The 19,192-nt window shown below is 40.6% G+C and overlaps 1 protein-coding gene and 3 non-coding genes across 6 annotated transcripts in view; all 4 read right to left on the reverse strand.

Moving 5' to 3' along the window:
* slc2a15a (solute carrier family 2 member 15a) overlaps positions 1-10,241 on the reverse strand; it is a 30,633-nt gene extending 20,392 nt beyond the window's left edge. The window contains exons 1-3 of one of the 3 annotated variants that reach the window (XM_086260065.1): positions 9,773-10,241; positions 7,828-7,926; positions 1,517-1,677 (exon numbers count right to left, since the gene is read on the reverse strand). In XM_086260065.1, the coding sequence (XP_086116191.1) occupies positions 1,517-1,677; positions 7,828-7,926; positions 9,773-9,817 (305 nt within the window). In that variant the 5' untranslated portion in view covers positions 9,818-10,241. Of the gene's footprint in view, positions 1-1,516; positions 1,678-1,786; positions 7,782-7,827; positions 7,927-9,772 lie in introns of those variants that run through there. The other 2 variants (XM_086260067.1, XM_086260068.1) reach the window with 2 other exon arrangements.
* A 4,230-nt stretch (positions 10,242-14,471) lies between these two features.
* trnap-cgg (transfer RNA proline (anticodon CGG)) lies at positions 14,472-14,543 on the reverse strand. The gene has a single exon. It is a non-coding gene; the product is annotated as a tRNA-Pro (tRNA).
* An 890-nt stretch (positions 14,544-15,433) lies between these two features.
* Positions 15,434-15,505, reverse strand: trnap-agg (transfer RNA proline (anticodon AGG)). Its single transcript has one exon. It is a non-coding gene; the product is annotated as a tRNA-Pro (tRNA).
* Positions 15,506-17,344: 1,839 nt separating this feature from the next.
* On the reverse strand, positions 17,345-17,416 carry trnap-ugg (transfer RNA proline (anticodon UGG)). Its single transcript has one exon. It is a non-coding gene; the product is annotated as a tRNA-Pro (tRNA).
* Between the last annotated feature and the right edge of the window lie 1,776 nt (positions 17,417-19,192).

Here is a 19,192-nt window from a genome sequence, read left to right on the forward strand (position 1 = left end):
TATTAGCTGCCCAGCTATTCTGGCAGTTCAGGACTCTGGAATGTAGTGAATTTTGTTCACTGCTGATTTCTTGGTTTTAAGTAGCTTTCTCTGCTGGAAATGCAACTCCTGCATGTGTGTTCACTTTGTCAGGGTTCCTGGGTCGTTGACGCTGCATTTTCAGTTCATGTTCACTGTTTGTTTTCCTCATGTTCCATTTCTGGATTCATTATGTTCAGCCGTGTACTCACCGGTCTCTCATCATCATCCTCGTGAGTCGCTGCATTTAAACCCTCAGTTTATCTCGGTTCAGCGTCAGTGTTGCTGTTAGGTTGTCGCCATATGCTCAGTTCATTCAGTCAGCCAGTCATTTCCTGTTCGTTCAATAAACACCAGCTTTCACCGCGAGTCCTGCATTTGGGTCATCTCTTCCTCTCCTCCACACACGAAACTCCCGACACATTTCATGCTTTGGATAGTGTGAAATGAACACGGTGGACCGGCGTGACTATTTCACGCTGATATCGGGTTGACACACATGCAAAGCTGTTTAAGTCCCAAATAGCCACAAACTTTGCTCATACGCTGTGATTAACCATAAATCTGAAGAATGTGAATGAATGTGAAGAAATTGATCAGCTTATAAATATGATTTTATTTTCATTTAAATGTAGACTGACAGGAATGTGGAAAAAAGGAGAAATGTGTCACCAACCCATCATCAGAGATGGGCAGTAACGCGTAATCCGATTACTTTTTTCAAGTAATGAGTAAAGTAAGGGATTACTATTGCAAAAACAGTAATTAGATTACCGTTACTTTCCCGTAGGAACGCTGCGTTACTGCGTTACTAAAACCGTGATTTTTTTGTGAGAATGTCTCACGACAGTGACGTAAGCGAGTGCGACGTTCGTGACAACAGCTGTGTGCAGATCAACAATGGATCACATATCGAGTGCAGAGAGAGTATGAGCGTGCAGCGTTTAAAGCGTGGAAGTACTGACCTTACTTTGAGTTTGATTCCATAAAAAGTGACAAAAACATTAGTGTCCGCTGTGCGTGGGAAGAAAACTTCTTTTTACAGCGAAAAAAACCCCTAAACTTCCAACAAGCACCGAGTAGCTACGACGTAATGGGAAACTCACAGAGACACTCGCAGATTCTTCCACTGACCGCGGCACACCTGCACCAGGGTAACCCTCCGCCAGGTATTATGGTGTTTTTAAAATAGTTTTGGGGGGATTTTTTAAGGAATTATATTGTATGTTGCATATATGAAATTTCAGCCCACACATACCTGGACGGTGCTAATGCGTTAACGAGCTAACAGTGCTAATGCGTTGATGCCGTGCAGTCCCGCGCACGGGGCGATCCGCGCTAACTCGCTAATGGAGATTTGCCGCGTTAATGCGGTTATGGCGTTAACGTAATTTTAACAAGATTAACACTGACAGCACTACTTATCATATGTACAGTAGAAACTGTTGTATACTTCTCAGTAATTAAGTTTCAAAAAAAATGAAGACGAATGTTTTACCTGCCATAGCGTGTGACCAGCATCCCCACAATGAGTGAGCCCAGCAGACCTCCAACCGCAAATACAGACACAGTCAGAGAGTACATGAGGGTCAGGGTCTCCTCACTGAGTCCTGTTCCATTGCGTCCCACCACTGTCTTGTTGTAGAAGTCCTTGATGTACTGACAGTGTGAGGAAGAGCACAAATAGGATGCATTTAGATAACAGACATACAAATAAGATCAAATAAGAATAGAAACAAAAAAGTATGAAAGAAAGACATGCATCCACCCATCCATTCATCCATGACCTGTACAGCGTCGACATCCTTCCAGCTGCTGTCTGCTGATCTCCCGCTCCCCTCACTCGTGAACAAGACCCAAAGATATTTAAAGTCCTCGCGTTAGGCAGTCACTTGCCCCTGACCCGGAGTGGGCACTCTACCCTTTTCCGGCTGAGGGCAATGGCCTCTCCACCACTGATGAGAGCACGTTGGCATAAGAATTAAAACCTCTTCTTTCACTTTGAAACAAAGAGCCCTGACACAGCTGAGGCGCTTCCACCAGCCACTGCTCTCTCGTCTTCCAGGAACACCAGGTGAGGCAGGTGCTGAAAGCTGTGAACAGGAAAGCTGCTGGGCTGGACGGAGTACTTGGTAAAGAACTTTGTGCCTACGCTGACCAGCCAGAGGGAGTCCTGACCAGGATGTTTAACCTCTCACTGTCACAGTCCACTATCTCTCCACAACCATCATTCCTGTGCCAAAGTCATCTGCTCCAAAGTGCTCAGTGACTACACACCCACTGCCTTAATGTGTGTAGTCATGAAATGTTTGGAGAGGCTTATGCTGCTATCCGGTCGTTAATTCTGACGTCACTAGCCGTGTCTGGGCCTAAACTCCGCTGCAGGTCCATATATCAAACGATCACTGTGGCATTACTGAGAGTTGAAAAACTGTCTAAAGTCTTTCATCTTTAATAAAATGATCAGCGTTCTGCTCTACCAGGTGTAACAACTGAGTTTAACATCCAGGCATCCATGAAAACGGAATTTATGACATTTAACGGAGTTAGAAGTTAGCAGGGAGTTAGCTCGCTAGCTCGCTAGCTTCTATCTAAATACAATATAGCATGTCCTGACTGCGGGGTTTTGGAAACAAATTAAAACGTACAGCTCTGTTATCACTTCCAACATAAATGAAGACAGAAAACTAAACAGCAGTGACGTTTGTAGGGTTACTGAAGTTTGGCTAGCTGGTATATAATGATGTGCTACGTGACCGCTAGCGACACAGCTATGTTAGCATAATATAAACAAGCTAACTTTTTTTCCACTCGATAAAAGTTAACGTGAGTGTTCTCGGTGGTCAGGAACAAATGTAATCGCATGGCAGGATGCTGTAAAAGGACCAAACTTCAGCCAGGAGAACAACTGAGATAATCCATCCACAATACGAGGTTAGTCATTCATATACTGCTGCATGGGCTGGGCTGTAGTTACATCCTAAGGTTTTAAAAACTGAGCTTAAATAAATGATTAGCGGTAATAAAAGCCGAGGGAGGTCAACAGTGATCGCTGACTGTTTTAGGAGCTTTTTGAGATTAAATAGAAGAAAATACAAAACATTAAACATGTTAACAACACAAAAGCCATATTAAACGCAGGCTACTTTAGACCCGGAAGTAGGATTCGTCGCGTCATCACTTAACGACCGGATACATAAAGGCCTGTCTTCCACATAACCGGGACTCAGGGTAAAGTCAAATGGACAGGGGACACCATTCCCACAGCCCTGCACACATTCCAGAGCTTTTGCTGTATCTCTTTTTTTAGGTTAATCTTTTTGTTTATAGTAATCCTGCATTTTAATTTCTATTAGCTTTACTGTCTAGTTTCTGTTCGTGATTATTATGTGTATTGTGTTTTTTCCTTTAGCGTATCCTGCCTTCAGTGTTTCCCTGTTACCCTGTTGGTGTTCCCTGTTTAGTTATTTCCTGATAGTCATGTGTTCTTATGAATTGCATTCAGTTTTTGTCCCATTTGATTAGTCATAGCTGTGTCTCATCACTGCCTATTTTAGACTTTAGTTTGTCTGAATAAAAATGAATAAATAAATTCCATTACTGGCTGCCATTGCACAGTCTGCTCACGTAAATATTTTTTTGGGAAAAGGTTTTTAAGGTCAGATTTTGTTACAGAAATAAAAATCATTTTAGAGCAGCTTGCTAAAGGTGGCCCAAAACGTTCCAAGACCCCCTCAATATACTGAGGTGGTGTGGGATCATATTGACAACAAATGTTTGAGAACTATTCATGAAGTCTAAAAGAAATTACAAGAAAGCTTCCCAAAGGGTTCAGGCTGTGTTAAAGAACAAACGGGGGTAATACCAAATATTGAATCAAGCTTATCAGAACTGAACAGTTTTTGCCTTGGATACTGTATTTCTGTGTATATTTGTACATTTCAATAAATAAATGCACAAATTTTCCATTTTCCATGCAAAATATAAGGAATCTATACATGTGTGAATTCATCAGATTCCTAAATACAATTCAGTAAAAAAAACCTGTGTTTGTATCATGTGGCTTCGACATCATGGTTACATAAGAGCAAGACAGACCTTCAGTTTTCACTCTGATATTTTGGAATTAAAGCCACAAGTCTTGTCTGACCTAAACCTCCTGATCATCAGTTTACATGTGCCAGCACGTGTTAGCGCTAACTTCAGTTTCCCCTGAACCATGTGTCACGTGCCGGGAAAACTGACAGACACATGCTGCTACTCGAGCATGAGCATGAGCAGCATGCCTGGTTTTTCAACAAAGAAGATCATTTTTATTTGAGATTTTCATTACCCCCGTGTGAACTGAGACCAGCCATGGACCAGCATTTTCAAACCGAATATTTACTTGTAACAGATACGAAAAGATCTCTCATGACTAGCAAGAGCACTCAAAGACCAAACTCCTTTGGGTTTCCTGATGATCATTATTATCAGATATATTTTTCAGTCAGTAAAAGCAGCAGTTTATTTTGTGAGAAATATACAGATATCAGGTGCCAGCACCTACCCCTTTATGTGAACATTTATATTACTACATTCAGATAACTTTAGCTTGAGCAAGCAAGGTAACAGACCGAAGCTTCCTCTTCTTGACAGAGCTAACCACTGTTAGCTCAGATTCTTGGTTCTAACCCCAGCTGGGTTTATTCTCCTTTGGACCCTGACTTTTTTCCAAATGCTTACATTTTTGAATATCTAGTTTGTGTGTTTACATCAAGTTGAACAGTGCTGAATTAGCAAAACCAATCAGCTGCTATTATATTTATATTTATATTTATTTCACCTCTCTTAATGTGACTATCCAGAGACCAGGAAACAGCTTCTCTCCTCCTGTTACCCCCCCAAATAATTTAAACACTAAAAAAAACCCACAAAGAAAGAACAATATATTATCCACAACTGCACTAAAGAATAAAGCAGTGAAATGTGAATTAATAAACATTAGCTCTCTCTCTTCTAAGTCCCTGTTAGTCCCTGTGAATTAGCAATTATTTGCAAATTGATTTACGCTGCCTTCCAGAAACCTGGTTACAGCAGGATGATTATGTTAGTTTAAACGAATCAACACCCCCGAGTCATTCTGATTGTCAGCTTCCTCAAAGCACAGGCCGAGTCTCTGATTTCTCAGACTTTTTATCTGATTTAGTTCTGAGCTCAGATAAAATAATTATTGTGGGTGATTTTAACATCCATGTAGATGCTAAGAATGACAGCCTCAACATGGCATTTAATCTGTTATTAGACTCAATTGGCTTCTCTCACAATGTAAAAGAACCCACCCACCACTTTAATCACACTATACAGGGTGGGCCGTTTCTATGGACACACCGTAATAACATGGGAATGGTTGGTGATGTTAAAGTCCTGTTTGTGGCACATTAGTATATGTGAGGAGCAAACTCCTCAAGATGGGCGGTGACCATGGTGGCCATTTAGAAGTCGGCCATCTTGGATACAACTTTTGTTTTTTCAATAGGAAGAGGGTCATGTGACACATCACACTTATTGGTAATGTCACAAGAACAACAATGGTGTGCTTGGTTTCAACGTAACTTTATATAACATAACATTTACATTCACAATAATTGATTACACAGCAGTGGGGAGTAGACTTTATCACAGTAGATGTCTTCAATTAATTCATGCTTGAGTCTTAAATATGATCAACCTTTCTCTGTTAATGGGTTGTACCACAGGCCTTTACACGCAGTAATTAAACCTTTACTTAAAAAGGCATTACTTGACCCAGTTTCTTAGCTAATTTAAAGCCACTCTCTAATCTGACTTTTGTCTGAAGATTTCTTGAAGGACAAGGTGTAAAACAGCAAACTGATCATCTGCAGAGAAATGCTTTATTTAAAGAGTCTCAGTCAGATGAAAGGCTACCAATGATCTTCTTATGGCCTATGTTTCTGAACAAAATCATTTTTAACTGCGCTGCTAATGTTCTTATATACAATACAAAATTGAAATTAAAACATACATTTAATTTATTGCTGGATGTTGTGATGCCCAACAATTATTGCAATGCAAATATTTCACGCAGAGATCACTCCTCGGGCTCGCTACTTGAAACTATTGGAAATCTTCACTGTTCACGTTTTCCAAATAAATGAACAGTTATAGTGGTAATGATCCCAGTCACATCTGCTTTCTTGGTGGAAAGCATTACTCAAGCTATCTGCCACTAATCTTAGTATATCTTTAGTATATCACCTTTGCGAATTATTTTAATACTCTGGTTCCAAACCTTTGCACTGTGAAAGAGACACAAATCCAACAACTGGTACATATCCCACAAATAAGTGTCCAGGCTGAACTATTTCTTTCTTCAATGATTTGGTTAGCTCGTTATACGTACAAAAGCTCTATGTGCTTACAGGTAGGAGAGGATTAACCTTCAAATTCAACCTGGTCTTAATGAGCGACAACGGATTCACAACAGATTCTTTCTTCACACATCAGGTGACCAAACAGCCACCACAGAAGCCAACGACTTCCACACCCAAATATTCTCTCTATCCTATCGCTGTGATTGTAACGTATGAAGTATTTACAAAACACTGGGAAAATAAAAAGAAGAGGACCGTTTTCATAACAAACTTTATCACAATGTTAAAATGAGGGACTTCTGCTTTTCTAATTTTTGTGCTTGTTGTTCAGCTGCCAAGTTTAATTTGAATTTTATTGAAATGATCGTTGCTTATTAATGATGGTGAGTCTTTCTACAGACAAGCAGCAAAGCCCCATCTCTGCATGTCTGGAAATCTTTCTTAGTGAATGCCATTGATGTGTTTTGACCTTTAATAAAAAATAATCACTGATAAAATCCTGTTTTCAGAATTATGCAGTTCAGAGTGTGTTATTACAACTGTTCTTAATACATCTGCATTTTTAACAGAGTGTAACTTAAACATGTACAGAAGTAATTTCGACTTGATAGGATGACTTAACAGTCAGATGCCAGAACATACCTCTTCAATTTATTTAGATCCGCTGAGTCGGAGAAACAGTTTTCATGAAAACTGCGACATCAGAGTATGAGTCTTATTTTTATCTCGGGGTAACTGTGAGGGCACGTGCTCCCCTCCCTCAGACAAACTGTCGTTTTCAACAGAAAACACCAAAAATATATATATTTTTTTTTTACAAAATACCAATACTTTGTGTTTCAATAAAGAAAGAATTCCAAGTGCACCAATCACACATTTACACATAAATAAGCTAACCAATCAGCAGTTAAGGGGGTTGTACTGGCTGACTGGTTAAACCCAATGGTTGTACCACAGCTCAAATGGACTGAACCACTACAGATTTAAAGGGGAAATGGTCCCAAACTTAGTTAAATATCAAAAGTGCACAGAAAAATGCAAACAAGTTAAAATTACACACAGCAATCACAGGAGCTATAAATAAAATGAATAAGAAAAATCTTTGTCCTTTTCCATCTTGGAAGCTGTGCCAGAAATGTTTGGATATCTATGTTGGCCGAAAGCGGCAACTTTGAGTGGCTGTATGATTAATCGATATTACTGGGACTACAAACTTAAACACACTGAAACCACAAAGCTTCCAAAACCAAATTCCTGGCCAGTAGATCATGCAGATTCATATGCAAGATCTGGCCATGCAGAATATAACGGCTGTTATAAACAAATGCACTTCAATAAGTTACTTTCCAGATGTGTGTGTGTGTGTGTGTGTGTGTGTGTGTGTGTGTGTGTGTGTGTGTGTGTGTGTGTGTGTGTGTGTGTGTGTGTGTGTTACCACAGCAGGGGAGTTTACCACAGCCAGATTGTACCCATAAAGCATAGAGCTCCCAAAGGAGGTAAGGAATGCCACTGCCAGCAAAGAGGCAGTGAGGTGCTGCAGACAGAGCAGGAGAGACACATGCAGAATATGATGGTGAGCTCACAGCTTCTTAAAGTTAAGACAAAACATTTTATACGCTGTGTGAATAAAAAAATCAGTTAAGTTTTAAGTTGTCATTTTTTCACCAACATTCACAAATCTCTGATTGTATGTCACATAAGAAAGTTGGCATGTTTGTGTAAAGCAATCAGATTAAAAACATCTTAAAAACAAGTCTTTCACACACACTTTCTTTATATTTAGCTCTAATGAGTCAGACTTTCTTGTACTTTCTGGAAGTCTTTCAGTGCTTTTCTTTGGACACCGGCTACTTTTTATTCATTTTCAGTGCACTCATTGCACCTGACTATCTTTTAGAGGACTGTGTGACTCTTAAGCTATTTAACACTGACTCTTGAATCGCTCAAGCACTGATAAGGCACCAAGCCTTTCCAAGAGAATGAACTGGTGTGTCTATACGTAACAGACAACTCACCAAATTACTCATTTAAAATTGTATCTTCAGACTCTGTGTTTCTATATCATGTTGTAAAAATATATATATAATGTATTACTGTCAGTTTGACAGGCATACAATTGTACTGTTGCACCAACAGCAGTTAAATGAAAATATTGATAATAATGATAATATTGCAAACGACAGATGCAGCACCAGAGAGATGCATTTGATCCATCTACTGTTCACCAAAGCTTGCTAAATTACACAAGAATAGACCTGAACATCAGTGCGATCAGGTGCAAAAGTAGGTACGAGGTACAACAGATTGTCTACAACCATGTCTATAACATGATGCCGTGGCTCCTTTGAAGTTCACTGTTACTGAAGCAGTATAGGGTTATCTTAACAACAAATAGAAAAATAGTCTGGAAACATGGAAAGAAGAGCTTTGGACTGTTCTTCAAGAAGCTTTTGTGTTTTGACTCCTGGCTCCACCTGCTGCCGCACGGTGCTACATGACAAAAAGGGTTCAGACTGTGTTGAAAAATAAAGGTGGTCATTCCAAATATTATCTTTCAAGCTGTTTTTCCCTGTACATTGTATTTCCATGTATCCTGACACATGCTTCAATCAACCACCATACCTTTCCCATTTTCCTAGCAAAATATTAAGAAATGAACAGTAGCTTATACACAATACTACAGTATTGTGTGTAAGTCTTAACAAGATGTACAAAATCTAAATATCTGCAAATGTCTTTAACTGTATATAAACTTAACACAAAAAGTAAAGGAATTTGTGTTTAGTTAATTATCTTGTTGTAACAATAGCTCTTGGCAATAAAACACATGTTTCAAAAACCTGCTTATTTCCCTTTAAATACAGCCACATTTGTAAGGACGATGACAATGTTTGAATTATGACCACCAGCCATAATAAATGGTTCGCTTTTGGTCAAAAATCCTGATTTTCCTTTGTCTGTGTTTGGGTCCCTAAAGCTTTATTTGGTGTAATATAGAAATAAAATTAAAAACAGATTCTTACAGCTGAGAGTTTTCATTGATTTTTTACGAATGTACGCGACAAATTAAATTCAGAATGCTTTCTGTTCAGTTATTAAGCTCGACCCACTGAAAACATTATTTTGTTTACTCAGTTTCCAAAAATGAGTAAATCTTGTGTCATTTATTTAAAAAAAATAGCGATTTCTTTTTACGCAATAAATTTGTTTCAACTTTCAACCTCACTTAAATAATAACACTAAATAAATTATAAATAAGAAAGCAGAGGCCTCTTCTCGGTATTAAATGCTATTAGCTGCTATAATTAATGTCCAGCACAGGATGGGATCAGTCAGTTGATAGTTCTGCTTCTGTTTAGTGCCCGTCTGTCTGGACTTACCGAAGTGATTTTCCCCGACGGTGGAATTAAAACCTCCTCAGCCATTTAAGAAACGTGTCAGCTGGTCCCAAAAAGTAAAAAGAAAAATATGATTTCTCTACACTGCAAAGAATCTCATCTCCTTCGCAGCAGATGTGGTCAAACAGGCTCTTAACCACAGACTGAAGTATTCCAGGCTTTTTCTCCAATGAGCAGTCTGTTTGCCCCCAGTAACAAACCCACATCGTATCATCACATGATGGAGAGCAGCGTGACACAGTTGGAGAAAAGCCTGCTGGAAGCAATTAGCTCTAAGTCAATTCACTAAGAAAGAAATCGATGCTAGAGAGAGGGAAAGAAGAGGAGTAACAGAAAGGGAACACCAAGTCAAACAGGTTCCACATGTGAGACAAGACAGACGTCAAGAATGAAGGCAAAGAGGAAAGAGAAGATGAGAGACCGTTTAAGACAACATGCTTTCCAAAATAAACTCTGTGATCTGCAGTGCACGGCGTATATACTTATCGTGTCAGTAAAAGAGAACTGTCGGTATTTCTTCTGCATTTATAGGAACCACCACACAGTGAGACTGTTAATCTTTGAGTGCATTTGTCCTCAGTGAACCTTCCACCCCGCCCTACCCCCTGTAATCACAGTCATCATGTGCTCATAATTTTGGTTGTAGTTGAAAGAAGAGGGGCAGTGTTTACTGTGACCGTGAACAATCACCTGCTTTGCATTACACATTTCTTAATCCTGTGACTTTACCTCTATTGCTGTTCCTTGAAAAGCTGGTTTTGTTCTAAAATCCAGCCTCCTGGCACACACGAACTCTACTGCACTCATTAACTGCGATACCGCTAGATATCTCTGAAATTTGCCCGAAAGTTAAAAGAAATTTTTTTTTGTGGTGTTGGATTAATAATAATAATAATGGATTGGATTGATATAGCGCTTTTCGGGGCCCTCAAAGCGCTTTACAATGCCACTATTCAGTCACTCTCACATTCACACACTGGTGGAGGCAGCTACAGGTGTAGCCACAGCTGCCCTGGGGCAGACTGACAGAAGCCAGGCTGCCATATCGCGCCATCGGCCCCTCTGGCCAACACCAGTAGGCGGTAGGTGAAGTGTCTTGCCCAAGGACACAACGACCGAGACTGTCTGAGCCGGGGCTCAAACCGGCAACCTTCCGATTACAAGACGAACACCCAACTCTTGAGCCACGATCGCCCTAGGAAGGATTCGGAAGGATTCAGAAGAATTCGGCTTACTGTACTTTTGTACCTGCATGTTGGTGCAAGCTCTAGGTTACATTAGAACAGAAGGCATAGTAGAAATAAGGTTTGAGACAAAGAATTGCAGAATTATGAAGGTTATATGTGCCAATTTCTGTCCTTTTTAAAACATGCAAAGGCCGAACAGTGTTCTTCGAGTACAACACAAGTCTTCATGCTGTTTTAGTGCTTAAACAGAACTAAAAGTACACGTTAGGTGTGTTTGTAGGACAACACACATCCAGAACAGCATTACCACTTTTTGCTTTTGGCAGATTAGTCCTACATGAAAATCATTTTTAGAAGACAAATATAGAAGAAGACATAAAGTCTGCATTCATTTTTGACTCCTCCTGGAAACTTTTTTCATGACACGTGGAAATTCATTTAGTATTTTTAGCCCATTATTTATTTTATTTTATTTATTTCAGGTTTAGCTGGCCACACTGTCAGGTACTAAAACTACTTGAACAGTGTTAGCTAAGGGACTGTAGTTTTAGCTAAAACACACCTTTTCACCGTGGTAACCACTAAGATTACCACAGTGATTAGAAACTCATTTTCAACCCTTTCAGTACCAACTGTGACTCCTCCAGCTGACACACAACTTCACACCTCACCAACTGCTGAGTATTTAACATTCATTCAATTTTAGTTAACACTACACAGAACTTTAGGTTGAAAAGGTCAGTAAGGCTCCTGTTTCAAAAACACTGAAGTATTAAACAGTTGCCATAAATGTTAACCTGCTAGCACACATGGTAACATGAGCTATTACCTGACGATAGCAGCCATCTGTTGTAAGTAGCAGCTAAGAGACTGTAGAGAGATGAATAATTATGGCGGACTGAGCAGGTGGCAGATGTAATATTGAGTACATTGTGGACACACAGAGAACAGACGGTTGCTTGCTGCACACAGCAGCAGAGGAACTCCAGTTGAACCGAGCAGAGAGTCCAGACTGTGGGAACGACACTCTGGGCGAGTAAATCTGGAGCAGACGAATCAGATGGCTTTCGGGCCTGAAGAGCTGAGTACGTGGAGGGGTGCAGACTAAGCAGAATGCAGCTGAATGCAGGATGAGAGAGAGGCTCCAGTCATTTTTGATTTTGTTGTAACCACCTGTGTGTTTATCATAACTAATACAACACTTTATCCAAAGTTCATTTTTAGCTTTTCCAAAATGCTCTTCTTCGATCATCAATCAATTTCAATTTATTTATAAGCACATTTAAAAACAACAGGTTGACCAAAGTGCTGTACAAAGTAGAACAAACAAACAAAAAGAAAACCTCAGCCACAATAATTAATTTGAATTCATAATTGAATTATGTAGCCGTGTTAGATACCGTGCTCTTTGTTTAGGTTTTACTTTCACAAACTGTAATGACATTACCCAAATATTTTGTAAAATCAATAAAACCATTAAACTTCATTTTCATTACTTATTTCATCCAATCGAACTCATAATTGGAAAAGAGAAATGTTGAAATTTAACAAGTTACCTTTTGCACTTCTTTGCCATTACTTCTGTTGTTTTAGGACAGGGTCAGATCTTCCCCGTGTGTGTGTGTAGATTGCTTTCCTGGGTTTAGAGTCTCAGCATTACTATAACGACCCCGGTAAGCACAAATTAGAAGGACATTTTTAGTAAACTAGGAAAACCCTCCAGCAAAGCTTTTGCAAGCAGTTGACATGGGAACATTTTTTATTTAAAAAGTCAGACATGCTAGGAGGATTAATACTAACAATCTACCAAGAAATCAAAGTCTCTCAAATTTCACTAGCAATTAAATTCCTTGAGAAAAGCATTAAAGCAGCTGTGTTTGCCTCTGTATGTGAAAAATACAAAAACACTTCAGAAAGGACCGTAAGTCATAAAAACTACTGATGCAGTGAATAATAACCAAAACGGGATGACAGGCACATGCTCCAAGCTGTGCTAGGCATGTGACACTTATCTAAACCAGAGAGACTGCAAACATCAATCGAGACCAGATAACACTCGATAAGGACAACAGAGCTGTGTGAGGGAAAGCACAACAGACTAAATAAACTGTGAAAAGCAGTAAGACTCTCAATTCAGTATTTTAATTCCTAATTTGAAATTTGAGTTCATGCAAATTAAAAAATGAATGAAATGAAGTTTTTTTAATAAAATGTTGGGCTACTTTAACTCAACAAAGACACAAAGTCTCCAGAACTCCAGAAGCAAGAAATGTCAAACTAATTTTACACTGTGGACACAAACAGCCTGCTTTGATCTGAAGTGGGCCAAACTAGTGAAACTAGTGAAAAACAACAACAACTTTAGTGTTGAGAAGTAATGACACATTTAATGTCAGGGTGTGGTGTGTGGCAAGCAGAATAGGGCCCAAGTGCAGGACTCGCAGACAACAACATAATGAAATGAATCAAAGGTGACGGCTTTAATGCTGTCACTCTGAAACCTGAAAAGAAATACAAAAACACTGAAACTAAGATCTACGAACTGGGAAACTATTCATAGGATCATTGTAATACATAAAACAAATTTAACAAACTTTCAAGTCAATTTTATTTATACAGCAGCAAGTCACTCAGAGACAGGATATTTCTAACTTTAGAGATGCTGCACAAATGGAAGAAAGCGGTCTGACATATTTGTTTAATATGTGCGTTGAAGGACATGTCCTGGTCAAACATGACTCCAAGGTTGATAAGGTGGGGCCAGGTTTCACAATGAGCTCACCCGAAACTCTGGCTGATTGGGACCCACACCCAGTTTCACATCTTGGCTCAGGGGATTAGAGGATTATCAGGGGGTCCTTTTGTCCCTCTGTGGGGGGAAACTCCCACTGAGTTTAAATCTGGGACTCTCCACCATTTGACCTTAGAACTGAAGAAGCTACTAATGGTTTATCTCTAGGTAAGCTAATTTCAAACTGATATTACTTTTGCCTGGAATAATAAAAGGGAACACTGTTTAACACAGTCGTTTGACACACGTAAGTTCTGCCACACAATCATCTCCATCACAGCACAGTTTTAGGTAAAATTCATCAAACATCACTATCTGTATTTATATGTTTCTACATTCACCATGTTGCCAAACGTATTCGCTTGTTGTCCTTCAAACGCGTTTGAGCTTGAGTGACATCCCATTCTTAAAGTTTCCATTAGGTGATAGTACCTGGTTACAGGTATTTTTTTAGTACCTGCCCAGTAAGGTTTCCAAGGCAATCTCAAAATGTGACATATACAGATTGCGTGGCAGGGACTGTGCAGTCAATGGCATCACTCAATGAGTCATGAGAGTGACTCCTTCACAAAATCAAAAAAGTTATTTTAGAAAGACAAATTGATCACATTGAGTCGTTTGGCACACAACACATTTAAAATGCCCCAGAAGGAATGTGTCTTTGCAAAGAATTCCATGAAGCTAAGAGCTTGTGATTTTAAGGGGGCTCGTCCGGGATTTGAACCCGGGACCTCTCGCACCCGAAGCGAGAATCATACGCCTAGACCAACGAGCCACAGATAGCATGTGCTTAACTCTTCAACTCTGAAAGGATAGACTTAAATCGGCCTTCAAATTCAAGCAGGAATGTTTTTAAGCTCTCTTCAGTATTCATTTTTGTACCTTCAGGACTTTGCTACTGACAAGCTCCAACAGGGATGACTCCAGAGGGACTGCACACAGTGAATGAGAAAAAAGGGTTCCCAGTCATCCACGTCATGGTAGTCTGATGAGCTTTGAAAGAAAGCAGCTGGAATTCTCTAAGTGCCTTGAAGACCTTTCACCTCTCCTCTGAGAACCTTCGTTAGATCTAAAACTAAACGTTGGAGAGTCCCAGGTATTTAAACCCCAGAGGGGGTTGTCTTTACCAGGGTCGTTGAACAACTATGAAACACATCACATGAGCCAAGGGGTGGAAAAAAGGCGTGGGTGATTATCAGCAGAGGTTTCAGGTGAAACCATTATGAGACCTTCACATATGTAGTTTAACGTCTTTACACCGAAATTGAATGGCCTCAATTTCGATCAGACTTTGTGATCTCTAATAGCCCTTTTCCACTTGCACCTACCTAGCTTGGCTTAACTTGACTCAGCCCGATCTTTAAAGTTTCCATTAGGTGATAGTACCTGGTAACAGGTATATTTTAGTACCTGCCCAGTAAGGTTTCCAAGGCAATCTCAAAATGTGACATATACAGATTGCATGGCAGGGACTGTGCAGTCAATGGCATCACTCAATGGGTCATGAGAGTGACTCCTTCACAAAATCAAAAACGTTATTTTAGAAAGACAAATTGGTGTCACACATAACATTGAAAGGTTTGGCACACAACACTTTTACAATGCCCCAGAAGGAATGTGTCTTACCAAAGAATTCCATGAAGCTAAGAAGTTGTGATTTTAAGGGGGCTCGTCCGGGATTTGAACCCGGGACCTCTCGCACCCTAAGCGAGAATCATACGCCTAGACCAACGAGCCACAGGAAGCCTGCGTTTAAGTCTGCAACTCTGAAAGGATAGACTTAAATCGGCCTTCAAATTCAAGCAGGAATGTTTTTAAGCTCTCTTCAGTATTCATTTTTGTACCTTCAGGACTTTGCTACTGACAAGCTCCAACAGGGATGACTCCAGAGGGACTGCACACAGTGAATGAGAAAAAAGGGTTCCCAGTCATCCACGTCATGGTAGTCTGATGAGCTTTGAAAGAAAGCAGCTGGAATTCTCTAAGTGCCTTGAAGACCTTTCACCTCTCCTCTGAGAACCTTCATTAGATCTAAAACTAAACGTTGGAGAGTCCCAGGTATTTAAAACCCAGAGCGGGTTGTCTTTACCAGGGTCGTTGACCAACTATGAAACACATCACATGAGCCAAGGGGTGGAAAAAAGGTGTGGGTAATTATCAGCAGAGGTGAAACCATTATGAGACCTTCACATATGTAGTTTAACGTCTTTACACCGAAATTGAATGGCCTCAATTTCGATCAGACTTTGTGATCTCTAATAGCCCTTTTCCACTTGCACCTACCTAGCTTGGCTTAACTTGACTCAGCTCGATCTTTAGAGTTTCCATTAGGTGATAGTACCTGGTTACAGGTATTTTTTTAGTACCTGCCCAGTAAGGTTTCCAAGGCAATCTCAAAATGTGACATATACAGATTGCGTGGCAGGGACTGTGCAGTCAATGGCATCACTCAATGGGTCATGAGAGTGACTCTTTCACAAAATCAAAAACGTTATTTTAGAAAGACAAATTGGTGTCACACATAACATTGAAAGGTTTGGTACACAACACATTTACAATGCCCCAGAAGGAATGTGTCTTACCAAAGAATTCCATGAAGCTAAGAGCCTGTGATTTTAAGGGGGGTCGTCCAGGATTTGAACCCGGGACCTCTCGCACCCAAAGCGAGAATCATACGGCTAGACCAACGAGCCACAGGAAGCCTGTGTTTAACTCTTCAACTCTGAAAGGATAGACTTAAATCGGCCTTCAAATTCAAGCAGGAATGTTTTTAAGCTCTCTTCAGTATTCATTTTTGTACCTTCAGGCCTTTGCTACTGACAAGCTCCAACAGGGATGACTCCAGAGGGACTGCACACAGTGAATGAGAAAAAAGGGTTCCCAGTCATCCACGTCATGGTAGTCTGATGAGCTTTGAAAGAAAGCAGCTGGAATTCTCTAAGTGCCTTGAAGACCTTTCACCTCTCCTCTGAGAACCTTCGTTAGATCTAAGACTAAACGTTGGAGAGTCCCAGGTATTTAAAACCCAGAGCGGGTTGTCTTTACCAGGGTCGTTGACCAACTATGAAACACATCACATGAGCCAAGGGGTGGAAAAAAGGTGTGGGTAATTATCAGCAGAGGTGAAACCATTATGAGACCTTCACATATGTAGTTTAACGTCTTTACACCGAAATTGAATGGCCTCAATTTCGATCAGACTTTGTGATCTCTAATAGCCCTTTTCCACTTGCACCTACCTAGCTTGGCTTAACTTGACTCAGCTCGATCTTTAGAGTTTCCATTAGGTGATAGTACCTGGTAACAGGTATATTTTAGTACCTGCCCAGTAAGGTTTCCAAGGCAATCTCAAAATGTGACATATACAGATTGCATGGCAGGGACTGTGCAGTCAATGGCATCACTCAATGAGTCATGAGAGTGACTCTTTCACAAAATCGAAAACGTTATTTTAGAAAGACAAATTGGTGTCACACATCACATTGAAAGGTTTGGTACACAACACTTTTACAATGCCCCAGAAGGAATGTGTCTTACCAAAGAATTCCATGAAGCTAAGAGCCTGTGATTTTAAGGGGGCTCGTCCGGGATTTGAACCCGGGACCTCTCGCACCCAAAGCGAGAATCATACGGCTAGACCAACGAGCCACAGGAAGTCTCCGTTTAAGTCTGCAACTCTGAAAGGATAGACTTATATCGGCCTTCAAATTCAAGCAGGAATGGTGTTAAGCTCTCTTCAGTATTCATTTTTGTACCTTCAGGCCTTTGCTACTGACAAGCTCCAACAGGGATGACTCCAGAGGGACTGCACACAGTGAATGAGAAAAAAGGGTTCCCAGTCATCCACGTCATGGTAGTCTGATGAGCTTTGAAAGAAAGCAGCTGGAATTCTCTAAGTGCCTTGAAGACCTTTCACCTCTCCTCTGAGAACCTTCATTAGATCTAAAACTAAATGTTGGAGAGTCCCAGGTATTTAAACCCCAGAGGGGGTTGTCTTTACCAGGGTCGTTGACCAACTATGAAACACATCACATGAGCCAAGGGGTGGAAAAAAGGTGTGGGTAATTATCAGCAGAGGTGAAACCATTATGAGACCTTCACATATGTAGTTTAACGTCTTTACACCGAAATTGAATGGCCTCAATTTCGATCAGACTTTGTGATCTCTAATAGCCCTTTTCCACTTGCACCTACCTAGCTTGGCTTAACTTGACTCAGCTCGATCTTTAACCAACAGGGTTTCATATGATGCTGGTCCACCTTTTGCAGCTTGAACCCTTCTAGGAAGCTTTTCCACGAGGATTAGTGTGTGTGTTTATGGAAATATTTGACCACTCTTCCAGAAGCACATTTTGTGAGCTCAGACACTGGATGACCTGACTTGCAGTCTCCAGCCCTAATTCATCCCAAAGATGTGCTGTCGGGTTGAGGGGGGGACTCTGCAGGCCTCTGCAGTTCTTCCACTACAGGCTCGGTCATCCCTGTGATCTTTATGACCTTGCTTTGTGCAATGGTGGTCACTGGAACAGGAAGAGGCCGTCACCAAACTGTTCCCACAAAGTGAGGCGCATGAAGCGTTAATAGCAGGTTTCACAGGAACTAATGGCCTGAGCTCAACTCACTAAAAATGACACCAGACCATAATCACCTCTCCACCAAACTTTACACTTGGCACAGTGCAGTTAGACATGCGCCTTTCTCTCAGCAACTGTCAAACCCAGACTCATCTATCGGCTTTCCAGTCAAAGAAGCATCATTACTCACTCCAGAGAACATGTCTCCACTTCTGCATCCAACATTTTGCATCATTCTTGGTGATTCAAGGCTTGGATGCAGATGATTGGCCATGAAAACTCATTCCACGAGGCTCTCTGTGCACTGTTCAGAAGCTAAGTTTGGAGGTCTGTAGTGATTGACTCTGCAGAAAGTTGGCAACCTCTGCAGACTATGCACCTCAGCATCCACTGACCCTGCTGTGGCTGAGTTGTTGACATCCAGTGTGTTATAATACCACTAACAATTGTCTGCTGAATATTTAGTAATAAGGAAATTTCACGATTAGACTTGTTGCACAGGTGGCATTGTCACGGCGGGGTACGCCGATGTGTTGTGAGCAGGACCCAGAAGCAGATACTGAGAGAAGAGTTGCAGGTGAACAAAAGGCGAGGCTTTATTTTGGCTGAAAGCAGCAAAAACCATGAAAACTAGACAAACTATGAAGAAAAGTGTGAATGCAATGAGAAACTATGAAAACTGTGGCAAGAATAACAGACGACCTGACAATGAAACACAAAAAACAGAGGACTTAAATACACAGGAGGTGATCAGGGGAAGTGGGAACACATGGGGAAACAGCTGACACACGTGGATGTACATGGCTGACAACTATACTTAAGTACGCTGATGTATTTAAAAGATTCTCAT

The sequence above is a fragment of the Aulonocara sp. 'chitande type north' Nkhata Bay genome, linkage group LG13 (genome assembly GCF_057382095.1).
Source record: "Aulonocara sp. 'chitande type north' Nkhata Bay isolate Kocher_YH1m ecotype deep benthic linkage group LG13, A_spYH_male_GT1.1, whole genome shotgun sequence".
Lineage (NCBI taxonomy): Eukaryota > Metazoa > Chordata > Actinopteri > Cichliformes > Cichlidae > Aulonocara > Aulonocara sp. 'chitande type north' Nkhata Bay.